Source organism: Panthera uncia (assembly GCF_023721935.1).
Source record: "Panthera uncia isolate 11264 chromosome B2 unlocalized genomic scaffold, Puncia_PCG_1.0 HiC_scaffold_25, whole genome shotgun sequence".
Lineage (NCBI taxonomy): Eukaryota > Metazoa > Chordata > Mammalia > Carnivora > Felidae > Panthera > Panthera uncia.
The window spans coordinates 14,784,988-14,803,764 of NW_026057581.1; the positions used below are offsets into that span (position 1 = coordinate 14,784,988).

Below are 18,777 nucleotides of genomic sequence, written 5' to 3' on the forward strand. Positions count from 1 at the left end.
GCAATCAGTAGGTCTTATCTCTAAATCATTTGATTACTTTTAAAATATGCCACCATAAGACAGAAGCTTCCAAGTATTTTTGTTCTTTTTGTTGTTGTTTGTTTTAAGCAGGCGTCATGCCCAGTGTGGAGCCCAATGTGGGCCTTCAACTCATAACCCTGAGATCAAGACCTGAGCTGAGATCAAGAGTCAGACGCTTAACCAACTGAGTCACCCAGGTGTCCCTCAAAATTGTCCTAAAAAGTGTTTTAAAATGTTAAAAATATTTTATTTCTATTACAATTACTTGACATTACATCTTAGTAATGATTCATGATGTTATAATTCCTATGGTGATCCCTATTAACAGACTTAAAAGGGACTCAAATAAGAATAGAAAATACAGTATGCAAGTATGTACAAAATTATATACAGAAATACCTTGCCTTCTAGAATAGATTCCTCCTTAAAGTTGATTTTCAACTATTTGTAAATTAAATCATATTCTCATATTGACTTCCAATGCAAGTTCTGTGATGATTTAGCCATGTTTCTTATAGCTTTACAATGTGCATTACTTCTAATCTACTTAGCTAAAACTTTCTCTCCCTCTGTTCCTACCAATTCCAACCTGTCAAGTAGATACGGCAGATTAAAAAAAAAAATAATGTACTAGGAAGTTCTGCAATTCTCATTCCATATCCTAATAAACATGGTCTATTAACTCTGCACATGTATATAACATACACACACACACACACACACACACACACACACCATAGTACCTAATGCTCTGCATTCAGTGTGGGTGACACTTAAAATCAATTTGATGGCAAGATGGAAAGCACCTTGATTTTAGAGACAAACATACGAGGGTTGAATCTTTCTTCTACCCTGTACTTGCTCTGTGTACTTGGCCTTTAGCACTGAAATGCAACAGAAGCTGGTTTCCTGATTTGCAAATGGCTTCAGTAATGTCACCAAAACAGCAAAAATGAACGAAACAAACCTATCGTTGACCATTAGTGGTGACCTGTAGTTTACAATTTTTTTTTTTAAGTAAAAGTTTACTTCGAATAAGGTCAGCAAAGCATCTTTAATACTAGTCAGTAGATATCAGGAACTTTTTTTTTTTTTTTTAACACTCTTAACTAAAACGGCAATAGATAAATGTAACTTCACCTTTAATGAATGCTCAGCCAGAAATACTTCTTTTTAAAGTATTCTATGTTAGCCAAATATTTTTAGTGGTAACTAAAATGGTGGTCTTTAACTGAAAGTTAACAAAATTTGCTATTTTGTTTAAAATAACTGCCATCTTCTTTTTTTTAATGTTTTATTTTTGAGAGACAGACGGACACAAGTGGGGGAGGGGCAGAGAGGGAGAGACACAGAATCCGAAACAGGCTCCAGGCTTCGAGCTGGCAGCACAGAGCCCAACGCGGGGCTCGAACTCACAGACCGCGAGATCATGACCTGAGCCGAAGTCGGCCGCTTAACCGACTGAGCCACCCAGGCACCCCTGCCATCTTCTATATAAAGAAATCGAGTGAGAGAGTCCGTGAGCAAGGCCTCTATAACATATTGCCCACGTAACATTTCAAATGAAGACTTGCCAACTCGAGCACAATTTTCCTGGGTTGCCACTAAGTGGCCTCCTCAATGCCGCACGAGAAACCAGACACATTCATGGTGCTGGAAACAACGCAGGAAAACTCCTCCTCAATGGAGCCCCACCAAATCTGTTTGCAGGACTATCTCTCCTCCACATTCCCTTCAAAAGAGCTGGCTCTCCCGGCATACAGAAAAGAGGAGTCACGTCGAAAAGAGCTTCTAGAGAACTTCTCGAACAGAAAAGTTCACTCATGATGAGCCATCCTACGAGGTTCATCTTTGCAGGAAGTGAAATTTACTGGAACTTCCTTCCCCTTGACAGCGGGCAGCACTGTTCGGGGCTCCGGCCATAAAAGAAGGGCGAAACTCAACCTCCTTCTATTTCCTGGACTACAGGAGCGCACCACACGCATTAGGAAGGCAGGGTTAGCCACGTAGACACGGTCACCTGAGGTCTCCCCCATACTAGCATCCTTTGAATTAAATACTTTAGTTGCATCAGAGGATATGCGAACATCCACAGGGCGTTCCTTAAGGCATTCCAGGGTGTTTGAGACCGCAGAGATGATGCGTGTCCCAAGCATAAATAGGTGCCATAAGCTAAAAATACAAGCCTGCCTCCTCTGACCGTGTGCACCAACACGTATACCAATGACAGCATTCATACCCCTGGGTAACCACGCATCCTTGAGTGCAGACACGGAACCTTTCCTTGCTGTAGCCACATTTCCCGATCCTAATTTAAATCAACTCCCAAGGCTGTGAGAGCAGCCCATGTGTGGAGCACATCAGTCCACAGACTGATTCACTGAACAGTTTAGCCTGCATCTCATGCTCTATCACATTCATTACATGGCAAAAGTCTGCTTTTGCATCATCCCGTTCATCCGTTTATATTCCAGAAGCACCCTCAGTTTATACAGTACCCAAAGGTCCAAACCGCAAGTCGGTAAGTGTGTGCTTCTCATGAAAGGATCTCCTCCCCCACACCTCACAGGAGATTCACTGGTGTGCTCTGTGCGCCAGGAGGGCCCCAGGTCTCCTTCTGCATGCCTGGTGCCATCCTGCATAGCCTCTCTCACAGTTTAATCAAAGAAAAGTATCATTACGCGGGCAGGACTCTAATTTTGAAAAGACATTAGCCAAGCCACAGTCCCTTCATTACTCTGCACTTGAAGAGGCCCACAAGGACCGGAGGAGGGATACTCTCTGTTCTTCCAAAGGGAAGAAGGGAAACCCTCGTGGTGGATGGGAAAATCTGCCTGCCCAAGCAAGTGTGCGTGTCAGCGAGGCCATGAGCTTCTGGCTGGCCAGGAGCTAATGCTCTCCCTGCAAAACCTACCGCCCAAAACTTTTCTGCGACCTTCAGGGGCCCTCCGGGGTCGGCTCTGTGAGCTGCTTCGGAACCGCCCGGAGGCTCCGGCCAAATGCACGGGCGCGTCCACATCTGCAGAGGCTGCTGCCTGGTCCGCGCCAGCTGTCCCTCGTTCTGGGCTCCTCCAGCCCAGAGTCGCTGGCGGCCCGGCACCCTCTCCCCGCCCCACTTCAGATCAGGTCTGGGGGAGCTCTCGGGCTCGCACCCGCACGGGCTCACCTGCAGGAAGCCGCTGCAGGCCCCTCCCCCACCTCCCACGTTTTGGCCACTGGGGCATCATTCCAAGAGGGGCCGGCAGCTGCGCTCCAAAAATCACAGCCATGTTTCACTCCAAACAGAAACCATTCAACAACTCCACAAGTCTCCAGGGCGCCGTGGCTGAGGCCGAACAGCCTCTCCAAAGTGAACCCACCCGAACCCCACATCTGTAACGCCGCCCCGGGCAAAGCCCATCAGAGCGCAAAGATGGGAGGGAGAATGAATGGCTAAGAAGCCCGGAAAGCTAGGAAAGCAGGTGTAATCACCTTTTTGAAGCTAATAATGCTACCGCTGACAAATCTCCACCCCACCCCCCTCCCCAAACCCCACCTCCCCGAGAGGAAATCCCAGAGCTGCCCATTTAACTGTTTCAAAGCCCTCATTTGAGGCTGCAAATACAGCTGCTCGGATGCGGTCCCGGTGTGGCTCCGGGCTGCACTCCGCAAAGTGCCTGGCGGGCGGATGTCCCCACAGTTCTCCGGGGAGACACGCCGGCGGCGCCCCCAAACTGGGGACCGGCCGGCCGCGCCACCTCCCCGCCTCCCGCGCTCGCCGCCGCCGCCCCGACGGGCCTCGGCACTCACCGTCCCGGGCGTCCTCCCCCCGACTGCAGTTGCTGCAAATGTGTTTGATCTCCTTGCCCAGTTGACAATGGATCACAAAGGACACGTTGTTGTTGTTGGGGGCGGGCTCCTTCAGGGGCTTCATCTTCGGCAAATAAAAAGCTTTCTTTTTGGGTCCCTGGGCGCTCGCTGCTGGCACCGCGCCCTCCCTGCAGCGCGGCGAGCGGAGCGCAAACCTCCCCGGCTCCGCGGCGCGCGTGGGCTCCGCCATCCGGCCCCCGGGCGCCCCGGGCCGGGCGCCGCTCGGGCCCCCGCGCGCTGCCACCCGCGCCCCGCCGCCCGGCCAGCATGCCCCCGCCCGGCCCCGCGCCCGCGTCTCTACGGCATCGCCACCGCCGCGGGGCGGGTCGAGGGGGGTGGGGTTGGGAAGGCGCCGAAAGGGTCTCGACCTCGCCGACCTCGCCGCCCGAGCCAATCCGAACCCCGCGGCGCGAGGAGGGCTTCCGGGAGGCGCTCGGCGGTCGCACCTGGGACGCGGCGCGCCCACCTCTCCCGCGGCCTCGCGTGCACTGCCTCCCCGCGGCCCCACCCTCCGTCAATCTGGGCCCCGGCGATTCGCGCCTGCTGGGCTTTGCAGCTACCTTCGCTCCCTCTCCAGCTCGGGGGCAGGACGCCAGCCTCCCCCTCCCCCTGGTCTTGGAGCCTCGCGCCGCCAAATGCAAGCAAGATGGGCCACACCGGAGGCAGCTGCGCTCGGAGCCCTCGGGGTGCGAGCGCCCCTCTCGTGGGCCAGAACACATCACCATTCTCTGCTGGGTCCAGCCCACCGCCCTTGACTTTTCGCCGGAGCCGGCAACCTGTTAGGGCATAACTGATCTTTTCACCCTGCGTAAAAATCCCCCCAACCTGAAGGGGGCCTTCCACCGGCGTCCTTCAAACTTAGAATAACACGGAACAGGAAAGGCTGCTTTTATCAATCCTCAGAAACAACTTGCAACTCAGGGAACCCAGCTCATTTGGCTCGAAGGTTCCCCCAGCTGTCTTAGCACGGTGAAGAAGGCTCAGCCAGGCGAATGACATCTATCGAGATGTCCAAAGAGAGAAGTGTGTTAAATAAGGCAAACCCATGGCTCAGTGGTGTTGTGACAGATACGAGTTAATCGAGTTTGTCGTGTGCTTTACAAAAACTAAATCATACTATGTCTATTACGGTAATCTTGACTCGGATGTTGCCAAATCCTGCATCACCTTTCAGAGAACTAAGGCTTGGAGAAGCCGCAAATCACAACCACCTTGGGTACTTATTTAAAAAATAGAGATTTGGGGCACCTGGGTGGCTCAGTCGGTTAAGCTTTCTGACTTCGGCTCGGGTCATGATCTCGCAGTTCGTGAGTTGGAGCCCCGTGTCGGGCTCTGTGCTGACAGCTCAGAGCCTGGAGCCTGCTTTGGATTCTGCATCTCCCTCTGTCTCCGTCCCTCCCCTGCTTGTGCTCTGTGTGTCTGTATGTGTGTGCCTCAAAAACTAAATGAACATTTAAAAAAGTAGAGCTTTGGGGACGCTGGGCACTGGGATTCTGGTTTAGGAGGTCAGTGGAGGGCCAGGAATCTGTAGCTTTAACAAGCTCCCCTCTGTGATCTTGATGCAAAGCATGAATGGTGAAACAGGTGCTTAGAGCCAGGGGCTCTAGCTCCCAGGCTGGGGGCTCCGGCTTCATATTAAACCTCCTTCCTTGTGAATCACGACCTTAACCCCTTTTTTCCCCCAGGCCACTGAAATACTATCAAAGGAGGTATTATCACCACTAGTGGTTTCTAGGAACTTTCCCCAAAGTTAATTTCATAATAGCCTGTGACTGACACCCCCCCCCCCCCAAAGGCAAGTCACTGCTAGCCTCTCCTCCAACTGGGCCAGTTCCACACGTGATGGTTCCCCTCCCACATAAAAATGCCAACAGTCCACTGGGGATATCAAATTCCCGTGTCCTAATAAGCGTCTGATCATTGCAATGCCACCACTCCCTCATTGATATTGCTTCTCATCTGCAAAATGTTCCGCCCAAATCAGCAGTTTCTTCTTCATGACGCAGTTTGGGACGTCAAGCGGTGCCATAGCCTGCTGGAGAAGTAGGTGCCAGAGACTCACGTGGAATTCACGTGTTGGAGTTGCAGGCTCTTGAAGTAGACAGCTAGTCTCTCCTGGTGTCCCCTGGGGCCTTCAGGGACCCTTCTCTTCTCACCTCGATTACCAGCCGAGAACCAGCCACGGGTAAATCTCACTGTATCTGCTCAGTGTCCGATTCCTACCACTCAGTCCCTGGCTCATTATAATTCTTACTCTAGGCATAGCAAAAGACCCCTCTGTTATATCAGCGGGGGTATACGACAGAATGCATTGCGTTGTGTTACGGGCAAACCTTTGTTATTCTCTTTTCCAAATCCTCAGATCCCTCCCCTAAACTGTATCACCTCTTAACTACCTTCTGGGAAAAAAAGGACGCGTCTCTTCTTCAATGGCTTTTTAAAATTGCATGTTTTGGGGCGCCTGGGTGGCTCAGTCGGTCAAGCGGCCGACTTCGGCTCAGGTCATGATCTCGCGGTCCGTGGGTTCGAGCCCCGCGTCGGGCTCTGTGCTGACAGCTCAGAGCCTGGAGCCTGTTTCAGATTCTGTGTCTCTCTCTCTCTGACCCTCCCCCGTTCATGCTCTGTCTCTCTCTGTCTCAAAAATAAATAAACGTTAAAAAAATTTTTTTTTTTAATTGCATGTTTTTCCCACCTTAATGCCTCACGGACCAAGAGACCTGCATTAACCCCATATGGTCCTACTAAAACAGCTAAGCCCACTGCAATCCTTTATGCACTCACGGAACACTAAACCAGACCTACAGGCTCCGGGGGGTCTCTCTTTTAATTGGCCAAGTGGTATAGCACAGAGAACACGGCCTCGACCGCCAGCTTGGGCTCAAATATTAAAAACGATGCCCCACCGTTATGGGGGCTCTTTATTCAACTCAAAAAGACAAAGGTATACCTCTGAGTGCCATATCCTTGGCTGGGGATTCATCTCCTTCAACTCCCTTTCTTGAATTTGCAGCTTCTAACTGGCCACCGGTGGCTATTTATACTTAAGTTGATTAAAATTAAACAAAACTAAAATTCAGTCCTTCAGTTGCCCCAGCCGCAGTTCACATGCCCGGTAGTCCCATGTACCTAGTAGCTACTGAATCAGTCCCGGCAGAGGGTAAAACATTTCCATCAATGCTGCAAGTTCTAGGCGACCACGCTGGTCTTAGAAGATGTGGGACTCGTAGTGTCTCGGGCCCAACCGGGAGGCCAAGAAGGCACTGTCTCCTATTGTCACAATAGAAGGTGGCTGGAGAAAGGACCAGGATGCAATAAACCTTAATGCTGGCGGGAGTTTGGAAGAAGATGGCTGTGCCCAGTGGCTCCCGGCACTGTCCTTCCTGTGACCCTCAGCAGGCAGCGGGACAGATACACACACACACATCCGGTTATCTTTTCTTGACCCTCTTCTCTACCCTGAATGCCACCTCAGTGAAGCCTTCCTCTGATCCATTACTATAACGTCCCTATGGCTCCTGATGCCGAGAGGTGTGCATACAGAGTCTGGGTTTGTGTCACCACAGAAGACAAACCTGTGAATTATGATCCTTGCAATCATGGCTCGGCTCTGTTGCTATTGAAAATCATCTTCCTGGGGCGCCTGGGTGGCTCAGTCGGTTAAGCGGCCAACTTCGGCTCAGGTCATGATCTCCCGGTCCGTGAGTTCAAGCCTTGCGTCCGGCTCTGTGCTGACAGCTCAGAGCCTGGAGCCTGTTTCGGATTCTGTGTCTCCCTCTCTCTGACCCTCCCCCATTCATGCTCTGTCTCTCTCTGTCTCAAAAATAAATAAACGTTAAAAAAAAATTTAAAAAAAAAAGAAAAAGAAAATCATCTTCCTGTATGGATAATGAAAGAAAACGGTCATCCGACAGCATTCTTGAAAAGAGGGTTTTTTGTGAGGCTTTTTTTTTTTTTTGAGAAAGAAGGAGAGTGTGTGAGTGAGGGAGGGGTGGCAGAGAGAGAGAGAGAGTCTCAAGCAGGCTCCACACTCAGTGTGCTGCCCAACACAGAGCTCAACCCCATGACCTTGGGATCGTGACCTGAGCCGAAATCAAGAGTTGGGCACTCGACTGCCTGAGCCACCCAGGAGCTGTGGGATTTTAGTTTGAAAAGGAAGGAGGGAAGCACTAAAAAGGAACAGTGCAGAACATCATGTCACCTGTAACGGGAATTCTCAATGCAGCCTGTGTGGGATTTTTACCCAGAGGATCCAAGTGAGGAAGGCTTCCCTGCGGTCACTCTCAGTGTCACTTAGCCCCATGGCAATCTTGTTCCCATCCCTTCTTCAGGATACACTTAACGTGGAAATCCCCTCCTTGAAACTTGTTTGGGGCCCTAAGACTCACTACTCAAAGTACAGTTCCCTAGACGGGCAGATCCTGGCTGCCTGAGAGCTTGGGAGAGATGCAGCGTCTCAAGGTCTGGTCCAGAACCTGCGTGTTAGCAAGACTTCCACGTGACTCAGTAGTTTATCAGGGTTTGAGAACCACCCCCTAGGCTTCAGCCCCGTAACAGCATTAATTGCCTACCAGTTGAATCCACATACTACTTTCAAAGTAAATAGCAGATAAGACCCCTGATCTTCCAGAGCTTAAAATTTAATAGGAAAGCGGCACCTGGGTGGCTCAGTCGGCCGAGCGTCCGACTTCGGCTCGGGTCATGACCACATTTTGTGGGTTCGAGCCCCGTGTCGGGCTCTGTGCTGTCAGCTCAGAGCCTGGAGCCTGCTTCCGATTCTGTGTCTCCCTCCCTCCCTCTCTCTCTCTCTCTCAAAAATAAATAAACATTAAAAAAATTTTAATAACAAATTAATAGGAGAGAGGAGGCAGTCAACGAAAGGGCATACGAGATTTACAGAACCCACCCAGCTGAAACACGCAAATTTAGAACTAGAAGCAGCCAGGGAGAAATATGCGTTTAATACTCGGAGTGGGAGCCGTGTGTAAAGGGAATTCTGCAGGGATTAACGTGGAATCGACAGAAGTGGTGAAGCACGTCGGTCTGAAGGAGTTGGGGGCAGAGGGGTGGTGACAGACGTGGTGGCCACGTGGAGAGTGTGCAAGGTCACAGGCTGGAAGGGGTTCATGGTGATGGGGTGGGGTCCAGGATGATCTTTAGCCTGGCGGGAGCGTTACACCCCGCAAGGCAGCGTGTGAAAATCGGGCCTTCCAGAGGACGCCACCGTCGTGATGATGCGAAGGCAACCGGAAACCGGAAAATTCCCCACGGCCACATGTGAGAAACGGTTTGTGATCAACTGGGAACTCAGCTTGTGTTCCGCTTTCTGCCTGTCCTTGCCCATCCGACTTTTAATGCTCAACAGTTATTAGGCTTAAGAGAAGTCAAAATCCAAGGGCATAGGGGTGCCTGGGTGGCTCAGTCGGTTAAGTGTTGGACCCTTGATTTGGGCTCAAGTCATGAGCTCACAATTCGTGAGTTTGAGCCCCGCACTGGGCTCTGTGCCGACCGTGCGGAGCCCGCTTGGGATTCTCTCTCTCCCTTTCTCTCTGCCCCTTCTCTGCTTTTGTGAGCGTGCACTCGTACACTCTCTCAAAATGAATAAATAAACTTAAAAAAATCAAAGGGTAGATATTTGGAAATGCTCATGGCGTGCTTAAGCTCTTATGAGAAAGATAGAGTAGAAATACCAAATATTAATGTCAGCACAAGGCAAAGCAGTGGAACCATTCAAGACAGCTATGCTTAGGTAAATATTACTACACAGATTTAATCTATAAAAAGACTTAACAGGTTTCTTTTTTTTTTTTTTTCCTTCCTTACCATTTCTTTCCACAATTTACACTCAGGCTGTCCATTAGTTTTGTTTTGTTTTGTTTTTTTCTACAATTTACACTCAGGCTGTCCATTAGTTGTTTTGTTTTGTTTTGTTTTGTTTTTTCCTGATTCTATCTCCTTTTTTCTTTTTTTAAGATTTTATTTTCAAGTAATCTCTATACCCAACATGGGGCTCCCACTTACAACTCCAAGATCAAGAGTCCCATGCTCTACCAACTGAGCCAGCCAGGCGCCCCTGTCTGTCTCCTTTCTTGTTCCTATCTTCCCTGTAGTGGGTTGAATGCTGGCCTTCCAAAAGATACATCCACATCAAATCCCTGGGAACATTTAGGAAAAGGTTCTTTGCAGACAACTAAGTGAAGGCTCTTGTAGTGAGATCATCTTGGATGACTTGGGTGGGCCCTGAATTAGATGATAAGTGCCCTCCTGAAAGACACACAGACAGTGAGGAAGACACAGGCAAGAGACGAGATGGGGATGTGAATACAGAACCAGAGACTGGTGTGGCATCGTCACAAGAAATGACACAGTCACCAGGAGCTGGCAGAAGGTGAGAAATGGAATCTTCCAGAGAGCTTCCAGGGCAGGGAAGGGGGAGATGGCCCAGCCCACACCTTAAATTTGTATTTGTGGTCTCCAGGACTGCAAGAAGATAAGTATCTGTTGTTTTAAGCCACCAACTTTGTGGTAATTTGTGACACAGGCACTCGAAAATTCATCCGCTCCCTAAATATTAACAATATATTTCTTAACACGATTTTTTTAACATTTTACTTACTCTTGAGAGAGAGACACACACACAGAGCATGAGTAAGGGAGGGGCAGAGCGAGCGAGAGAGAGAGAGAGAGAGAGAGAGAGAGTCCAAAGCAGTCTCCAGGCTCTGAGCTGTCAGCACAGAGCCCGACACGGGGCTCGAACTCACAAGCCGAAGTGAGATCATGACATGAGCCGAAGTCAGACGCTCAACCGACGGAGCCACCCAGGTGCCCCTGTTACATTTCTAATTTAAGAAAAACATCTATTTTTTTTCTTAGTTTGATCTAAATGTGTATGATGACAAAACCAGAACTGTAAACTAATCTACGAAATACGTATTTAAGAACAGGGTTAAAAATGACATCCACATGGTTTCCAACACAGAATCGTTCCACACTACTGCTGTTCCTGTGTGTGTGTGTGTGTGTGTGTGTGTGTGTGTGTGGTTTTTGTTCTTTTTTACAGACGCTGGAAGGGAAGTATGGAATGGAATCGAAGTAGACTTTCATTAAGAAGGGGATGCAGTTTCCAGACTTTTTTATATTCATCATAATGCATTTGTATGCTGAGCAAGGAGACACAGGCAGAGTGGAGGCCAGTGAAAATTCTTCAGGCGACTCAGTGATGTATAAGGACAGCTCATACTCAGCTCCGTGCGCTGGCACAGCTGTAGGGCATTGTCTGTGGCTGGCATCTGTTCTAACAGGTTGACCATCCGTTCTGACCCTTGCAAGTCTAGTTATTCGATATTTTGAATGCCACTCCTGTAGATAAACGTTAGAAAGCAGCCGCACCATGGCAGACTTTAATTCTCCTGAAGGAAGGGTCTCTCCCACAAATACAAATTCTTCCAAAAAATGGGTTTTGGAGCCGATAGTAAAAGTTCTTCTGGCCTTAGCTTTTCCCTTATTATTTCTTACTCCAATCTGGCAGGTTGTTGGTGGAAGAACCAGAGAGCAGTCAGGGGCCAGCTGCTTTGAAGAAACAATCTCATGTGCCCGGTTTTAGAACTTGAGTTCTTTTCGTTTAAAAAAAATGATTTAGGGGCGCCTGGGTGGCTCAGTCGGTTAAGCGTCCGACTTCAGCTCAGGTCACGATCTCGCGGAGCGTGAGTTCGAGCCCCGCGTCGGGCTCTGGGCTGATGGCTCAGAGCCTGGAGCCTGCTTCCAATTCTGTGTCTCCCTCTCTCTCTGCCCCTCCCCCGTTCATGCTCTGTCTCTCTCTGTCCCAAAAATAAATAAACGGTAAAAAAAATTAAAAAAATAAAAAATAAAAAAAATGGTTTATATTTTATTTTATTTTTGAGAGACAGAGAGATGCAGCATGAGTGGGGGATAAGCAGAGAAGAGAGAGGGAGACACAGAATCCGAAGCAGACTCCAGGCTCCCAGCTGTCAGCACAGAGCCTGACACGGGGCTCGAACCCACAAACCATGAGATCGCCACCTGAGCCGAAGTCGGACGCCCAACCGACGGGGCCACCCAGGCGCCCCTAGAACTTGAGTTCTAAAAATATGGTTGAGACATCTAAATGGCGTGAGCAGTTTCTGTGTGTGTGTGTGCACGCACACGCGTTTATGGGATTTTTGTTTTGTTTTGTTTTAGCTAAGGGTTTGTTTTTTTTCCCCCCTAAAACTGAACAGAAAGCAATTTTCCTTGTAGGCTTGGATAATTATGCTTACTAAGGGGTTGTTCCGTGCAAACTGTTCTACAAACACTGAGCAGATAGCACCCCAATGGGAAGGGAAGAGGGAAAGGATTGAGACAAAACAGGTGACCAAAGAGGTGATTTGAAGGACAACCGTCAGGAACACATGCCTATAGCTTGATTGCAGTGTTATCTGGGGGTGTTTCTTTCTCTTTCTGCATTCCCGCGGATGGGAAGAGGACCCGAGTCATCTAGTCCTCAGTCCAAAGAACTCCGCCATGCGGTCAGAGTGAATCTCATCTCTGCGGGTGGGATGCAAAGATCAGTCCGGTAGGATATTTTCTGCAAGATTTTCTTTGTCAAGCATCTTTACAACCTGATTGCTGATACCCAATGGAGGCGCTCAGTCTACACTTTAAAATTTGGGATGGGGGGGCGCCTGGGTGGCTCAGGTCATGATCTCACGGTCCGGGAGTTCGAGCCCCGTGTTGGGCTCTGTGCTGACACCTCAGAGCCTGGAGCCTGTTTCAGATTCTATGTCTCCTTCTCTCTCTGCTCCTCCCCTGCTCACACTCTGTCTTACTCTGTCTCTCGAAAATAAATAAATGTAAAAAAAAATTTTTTTTTAATTTGGGATCAAGTATTTCTGCTCATGTCCAGGGGAAAACAGAGAATAGGTAGAGGTTGAGAATTGGTTAAGATTAGTGAGAAGCCTGTTGTTCCAAAGTAGTCTGTTTCTTTACATTTTACTCCAAGTCATAAATCCCATCTTATTTTTAAAAATTTTTTTGATGTTTTATTTAGTTTTGAAGGAGAAAAAGAGAGACACAGTGAACAGAGAAGGGGCAGACAGAGAGGGAGACACAGAATCCGAAGCAGGCTCTAGGCTCTGAGCTGTCAGTGCAGAGTCCGACTCGGGGCTCAATCCCACGAACTGTGAGATCATGACCTGAGCGGAAGTCAGACGCCTAACCCACTGAGCCACCCAGGCGCCCCTCATAAATCCCATTTTAAATGAGATGTGTAGCCATATGAACACAGCCTTATGTTTCTTTCTAGAAGCAGGTTGATGTTGGCGATTTAGATACTTCTGGATAGTGATCTTACAGAATAAAAGCACCTGACCACAGAGGCGCCATTAAGTGTACTTATATCGCAATACAATAAAAAAGCCCACCAATAAGGAGATGGCTGCATAAATTATGGTATATTTAAAGCATGATGCCACTAAAAATAATGAGTGATGTCTTTACAAGTTGGCTCGGAAGCATCTCCACAACGTATTGTCAATGAGAAAATTAACATACAGAGGACTGACTCGGTTTTGTGAGACACAGACAGTGGGCATGGGTATTAGTCTCCAAATATTTCTGATTCACGATCTTCATATATGTGGCGGGATTGCAAAAACGTCTAAATCCCCTCAAGGGTAACGGCTGGAGCCGGGTGGCCAAGTGTAACCTACAGTGAGGAACTGTAGCTGCTGCTTTGTGTTATGAACTGAGCTGAACCTACCTGCCCACCCGCAAAGGGCATGCACCCTGAGACATGAACTTGCGCTGTTCTAAGCCGCTGAAGTCCCAGTGTCGATTTAACTGCAGATTAATCTAGCCTATCGAGATTACTCCAACAGCGACATGTGGGTGTGAGGGATGTGTATCTGCGCGTGCATTTGTATATTATCTATTACTTTATTTAGTTATCACACCAACACCATAAAATGGAACTATTATTTCCATTTTACGCTACAGGAAACCGAAGCGCGAGAAGCTTAAACAAATTTCCCAGGTTACCCAATTAGCAGTTTGCCAGTTAGAAGCCTGAGCCAAAATGTGTTAACCTGCAAAGCATCCTTTTCCTTCCCCAGCCATCCCACTGACACACAGAAGGAAGGTGGTTTTCCTTCAGAGGACCCTCAGCACTATGCAGGGACAGAAACATATGCCATCATGAAACACAACCAACAAAGGTTATCAGGATACAGGCACGGGACATAGAAACCTTGCCTGTCATGCAGAGCAGAGCTGCTGGGGGGAAGGAGAACAGGGGTAAAAATAGGACGCACAGATCTTATCTATCATCTATATTGGCAGAGTCCTGCCTTTTCAGTCTTGAAACAGACTGTGGTTGATACTCACTGATGTTACTGTTTTAGGACCGAGATTGCATCTACAGCGTGGTGAGCCCCTCGGGGCTGTCTGACAAAAACTCAGGATCAGCTAATGGTAATTGGCCGTTAGGACCGAATCACAATTGTGTTTGTACAGAGCAGGTGCAGGAACAAGGTAATCGGATAACGTGACATTGGCAAGAAATGCAGATTGGCGCCTTTTTCCCCTCCAGTGTGAGAACTTTAGTTGTGGGTGAAATATAACTGCGGTGTGAGTAGCTGTGAGTAGCCACCAATGGGGAGATCTTAAATGGGTACTGCAGGTGTCTAAATGTGAGATAGGCAAATTATTTCTTCCACGGAAAGTAAGATGGTCTAATTCACTGAGCACATTACGATGTGCTCTAAGACTTGTGAAGTGAACGATCAAAGGAATATTTCTGCTTCTAACAAGCCAAGTTGTTCCCCTCTTCCCAGCATGCCAGGGTCCTGTGATCTTGTGAGCTTCCAAAATCGTTTTCCTTTTGTTTCCTTTTCTTTCTTCTTTCTTTCTTTCTTTCTTTCTTTCTTTCTTTGTTTCTTTCTTTTCTTTTTCTTTCTCTCTTTTCTTTCTTTTCTTTCTTTCTTTCTTTCTTTCTTTCTTTCTTTCTTTCTTTCTCTTACAGTAGAGAAGCCATGCTGAAGAGGAATTGTATTTAGTTTTATACATTACAGGTCAATAGAGCTTTCCTCTGTGATACATATTATTTCTGCACAAATTATTATAACAGCAGTTTGTAGCCGTGTTACATGAAAAAGGAATGTTATTTACAGTGCTGGAAGGATACGGTAAAAAACTAAGAAGAGGGGCGCCTGGGTGGCTCAATTGGTTAAGCTTCTGCTTCTTGATTTCAGCTCAGATCCTGATCTCATGGTTCATGAGACAGAGCCCCACGTTGGGCTCTGCACTGAGAGTAGATAGCCTGCTTGGGATTTTCTCTCTCTCCCTCTCTCTCTACTCCTCCCCCTGTCTTTTTCTCTTTCTCAAAATAAATAAATAAACTTTTAAAAAAAAGTTACAAAGAGTCTAAAGGGAGGTCACACAGAATGTGTTGTTGGAATTTAAGAGTAGATGAGTAGATACACATGTGTATCTAGATAAGGATGAGCTCTAAAAACCCAATCAGGTCCACAACGATGAGTCTGCACAGAAAGAGTCCATTGCAGGGGAGAGGCAGGGAGGGACACATCACTTTGTGAGTTTCCAGGGTGTTTGTGAAACTGCTGGGCTCTTTACTAATAAATATACTAGATATTTTTATTTATACACTTATTTATAAAATATATTGATGCAATAACAAATATATTAGATATCATATATTAAAATTGAATGTTGGGGTCCCTGGTGGCTCAGTTGGTTAAGCATCCGACTTCGGCTCAGGTCACGATCTCGCAGTTTGTGAGTTCGAGCCCCGCGTCGGGCTCTGTGCTGACAGCTCAGAGCCTGGAGCCTGCTTCAGATTCTGTCTCTGTCTCTCTCTCTGTCTCTCCCCCACTCATGCACTCTCTCTCTCTCTCTTTCTCTCTCTAATGCAAATAAACATGCAAAAAAAATAAAATTAAACGTTATATAATATCATATATTTTCCATATGTTTTCTGTTTTTAAGTAAAAAGACTCTGACATAATCCTCACAGCAATTCCAAGATTTGAGGTGTCCCAACCACCATCTGACAAGGAAGGAGCCAGGGACATGAGAGAAGGTGCACAAAGTTGTATCATGTGAACGGGGCAGAGCCCAGACGCACAGGACTGCCAGTCACACGCCATCCAGACACAGCCCTTCTCCACCGTATTGTGCTCCTGTCCAGAAACGTGCCCAAAGGAAAGAAGCTATAGTGAAGGTAAAAATATCTTTCTACGCCAACCCAGGAAGGAAGAAATTCCTGGAGGGCTTCTTAAAGATGAAGGGCAAGCCTATTATCTTCATCAGGATCTGCCCATTTACACTGGAAGGAAATCTACTTTCCCATTACATGGATTAAAAAACAAAACAAAACAAAACAAAAAACAAGTACCGAAATGAACATTCTCTCATTCCCCAATTTTGTAATTTGTAAAACATTGTAAGACATGCCCTTTTTTCCTTGAAACTCAGCAAGTAAAAAATAAAAACAAAAAAACAACAGACTTACTGAACCCTTGACAAAAGTGAGCAACTCTTAGAAAACCTGGGAGTTACGATAAAAAATGAAGGAAACGTGCAGAGTCCATACACATCAAATCGACGTGTTTTTCTCTACCACCAAACATGATGAACAGAAATTATTTAAAGTAAATCTGGCCCCAAATTTTAACTATGTGAAGTCCTTTTCCAGACTCTCTTTCTTTTCCCAAATTGGTGATATGTCAGGGCAGACCTGGAGCCCAGGTTAAGATCCCTTGATTTCAAGACAACAGCCATGCCTTCCCAGGCTAGCTTCCCGGAGACCTGTCAGTCCCCTTAAGGCGAAGAAGCCCTTCACGCTTCTAAGTCCTAATCTCAACTCTACCTTAAAAGTGAAACACCCCTGTTTTGCTTGCAAGAGAAAGGCACAGACATTGTTCCACAGCCCGAACCAGACGTGCCAAAGTTAAAAGGGTTCCGACGGCATTCGTGCATGTGAATTACAAGCATTAATCATAAAGCTTCCCTGCTAATATGTTCATGAGCCCACACGGGGCATGTTTCATACGAGGATCTGCCCCACTTTTCTTAAATGGTGCATATCAAGTCAGCCGTGAGTTGTTCAGAACACTTGATACACAGTTTGGGAACTGTTACCCGCCATTATGTTCACGGAGGGTGAACCCCCAAAGCAGGCATTGGCCAAACGAAGCTCAGTGTTTGACAACCGTACATGATCAACCGACAGCTGATACTGCTTCCAGCTCAGCTATACTTTTAAACAGAGACAGGTTCTGTTTCTGTTACCGGCTTTTGTAGGTATGCGTGTAATACAGGAGACACAATAAATCACAGGAAATGCTCTCTGCTTAAAGTTTTCCTCGGGTTTTGTTAACATGCAAATAACGAGGGACACAGATAGGTCCACGTGTAATGTTGGAACGAAAAAGAGAACCGAGCTGCTTTGCCACCAATAAATACTGGCAACCAAGGATGCGAGTGCACAGAAACATATAAAATGCTTTGTATCGCATGCCGGCATTTTGCCAGGTCAAGGAAGAAACTGGTGGGAGCCTTCACCTGAGATACTGTGTTTGCTAAAAGAGACGAGCCATGTGCTTCTGTGTTCTCCAACACCACCTTGGCTCAAAACTCTAGAACAGAGGGAAAAGATCGGTAACCCAAGAAGGAAAGGGTCCATTCCATGCAAATAAATAGTTTGGGGGGGCGTTCGTTATAAATATAAGGATACGTTTGAAAACATGAGGAGACTGCTCAGAAATCTTTACATCGCTAATTGTTGGAGGCAGGAATGAAGGAGTCAACAGAATCTGGACCGGCAAATCCAGACTGATGCTCTCCTCGCCGATCGCCTGCCAGGGTCAGCTGGACCAGTACTCCAGTGAGAGCAGTCTTATAAACCAGGGGAATTCCTCCTGGACATTTTGATTTACCTATGGCTGAAGCATGGCTTGAGAGGCTCGGGAAACACAGAGGTTTCAAACCAACATGAGAAGTTAAAGAGAAGTCCGGAAACAAGAGACCGCCTCCCCAAAGTGAGGGCACCCCGTGTTTCAGCCTGCTGCGTTTCTCTTAAGACGTAGAGTTGAATCAAGAAACCGTGTTTCGGAACAGTACAGAGAACCCTGGAGAAAGGCGTCATTGTGTTTGCCTGAGCTGTTGCAAGTGGTGCTGGGGGAGGGGAAGGACTCAAATTGACCCGGAATGTGTAGTCATATTCTGAGATTCAACAGTCTGGCCCCGAACCTTTCTGATCGTCTCCTGGTGCAGACTGCTGTTCCTTCCCAGGTCTCTCGTTTCTCTCCTGTCACTTGCACTTGAATCCTCCTGCTTCACCAATGTCGCTCTGTCTTCTGTACACAGTGACCAAGCCTTATGCATGCTTCACCTTAATTCTTCGCTCATTTGTGAGAAAAATCCCCAGATCTGGGGGGGTGGGGGGTGGGATGAGATGATGCCCCATCTCGCTCTTCAAAACTTGAATTCAAGAGACAGCTTCTTTTTTGTTAAGTGCCTTTATTTTTGAGAGAGACGGAGAGAGCATGAGCAAACCGGGTGTGGGGAGAGAGAGGTAGAATCCCAAACAGGCTCCACACCGTCAGCGTGGAGCTGGATGCGGGGGTGGGGGGTTGAACTCAGAAACTGTGAAATCATGACCTGAGCCAAAATCAAAAGTCGACCACTCAACCAACTGAACCACCCAGGTGCCCCTAGTAAATTTTATAATTAAGAACCCATCAGGGCACCTGGGTGGCTCAGTCAGTTGAGCGTCTGACTTCAGCTCAGGTCACGATCTCGCGGTTTGTGAGTTCCAGCCCCGCGTCGGGCTCTGTGCTGACAGCTCAGAGCCTGGAGCCTGCTTCAGATTCTGTGTCTCCCTCTCTCTCTCTC

The 18,777-nt window shown here is 47.7% G+C and overlaps 1 protein-coding gene across 1 annotated transcript in view; it reads right to left on the reverse strand.

Moving 5' to 3' along the window:
• Positions 1-4,357, reverse strand: part of PHACTR1 (phosphatase and actin regulator 1) — a 272,533-nt gene extending 268,176 nt beyond the window's left edge. Inside the window, exon 1 of the mRNA XM_049655030.1 lies at positions 3,811-4,357. Coding sequence (XP_049510987.1) covers positions 3,811-4,060 — 250 coding nt within the window. The 5' untranslated portion in view covers positions 4,061-4,357. The remainder of the gene's footprint in view (positions 1-3,810) is intronic.
• Between the last annotated feature and the right edge of the window lie 14,420 nt (positions 4,358-18,777).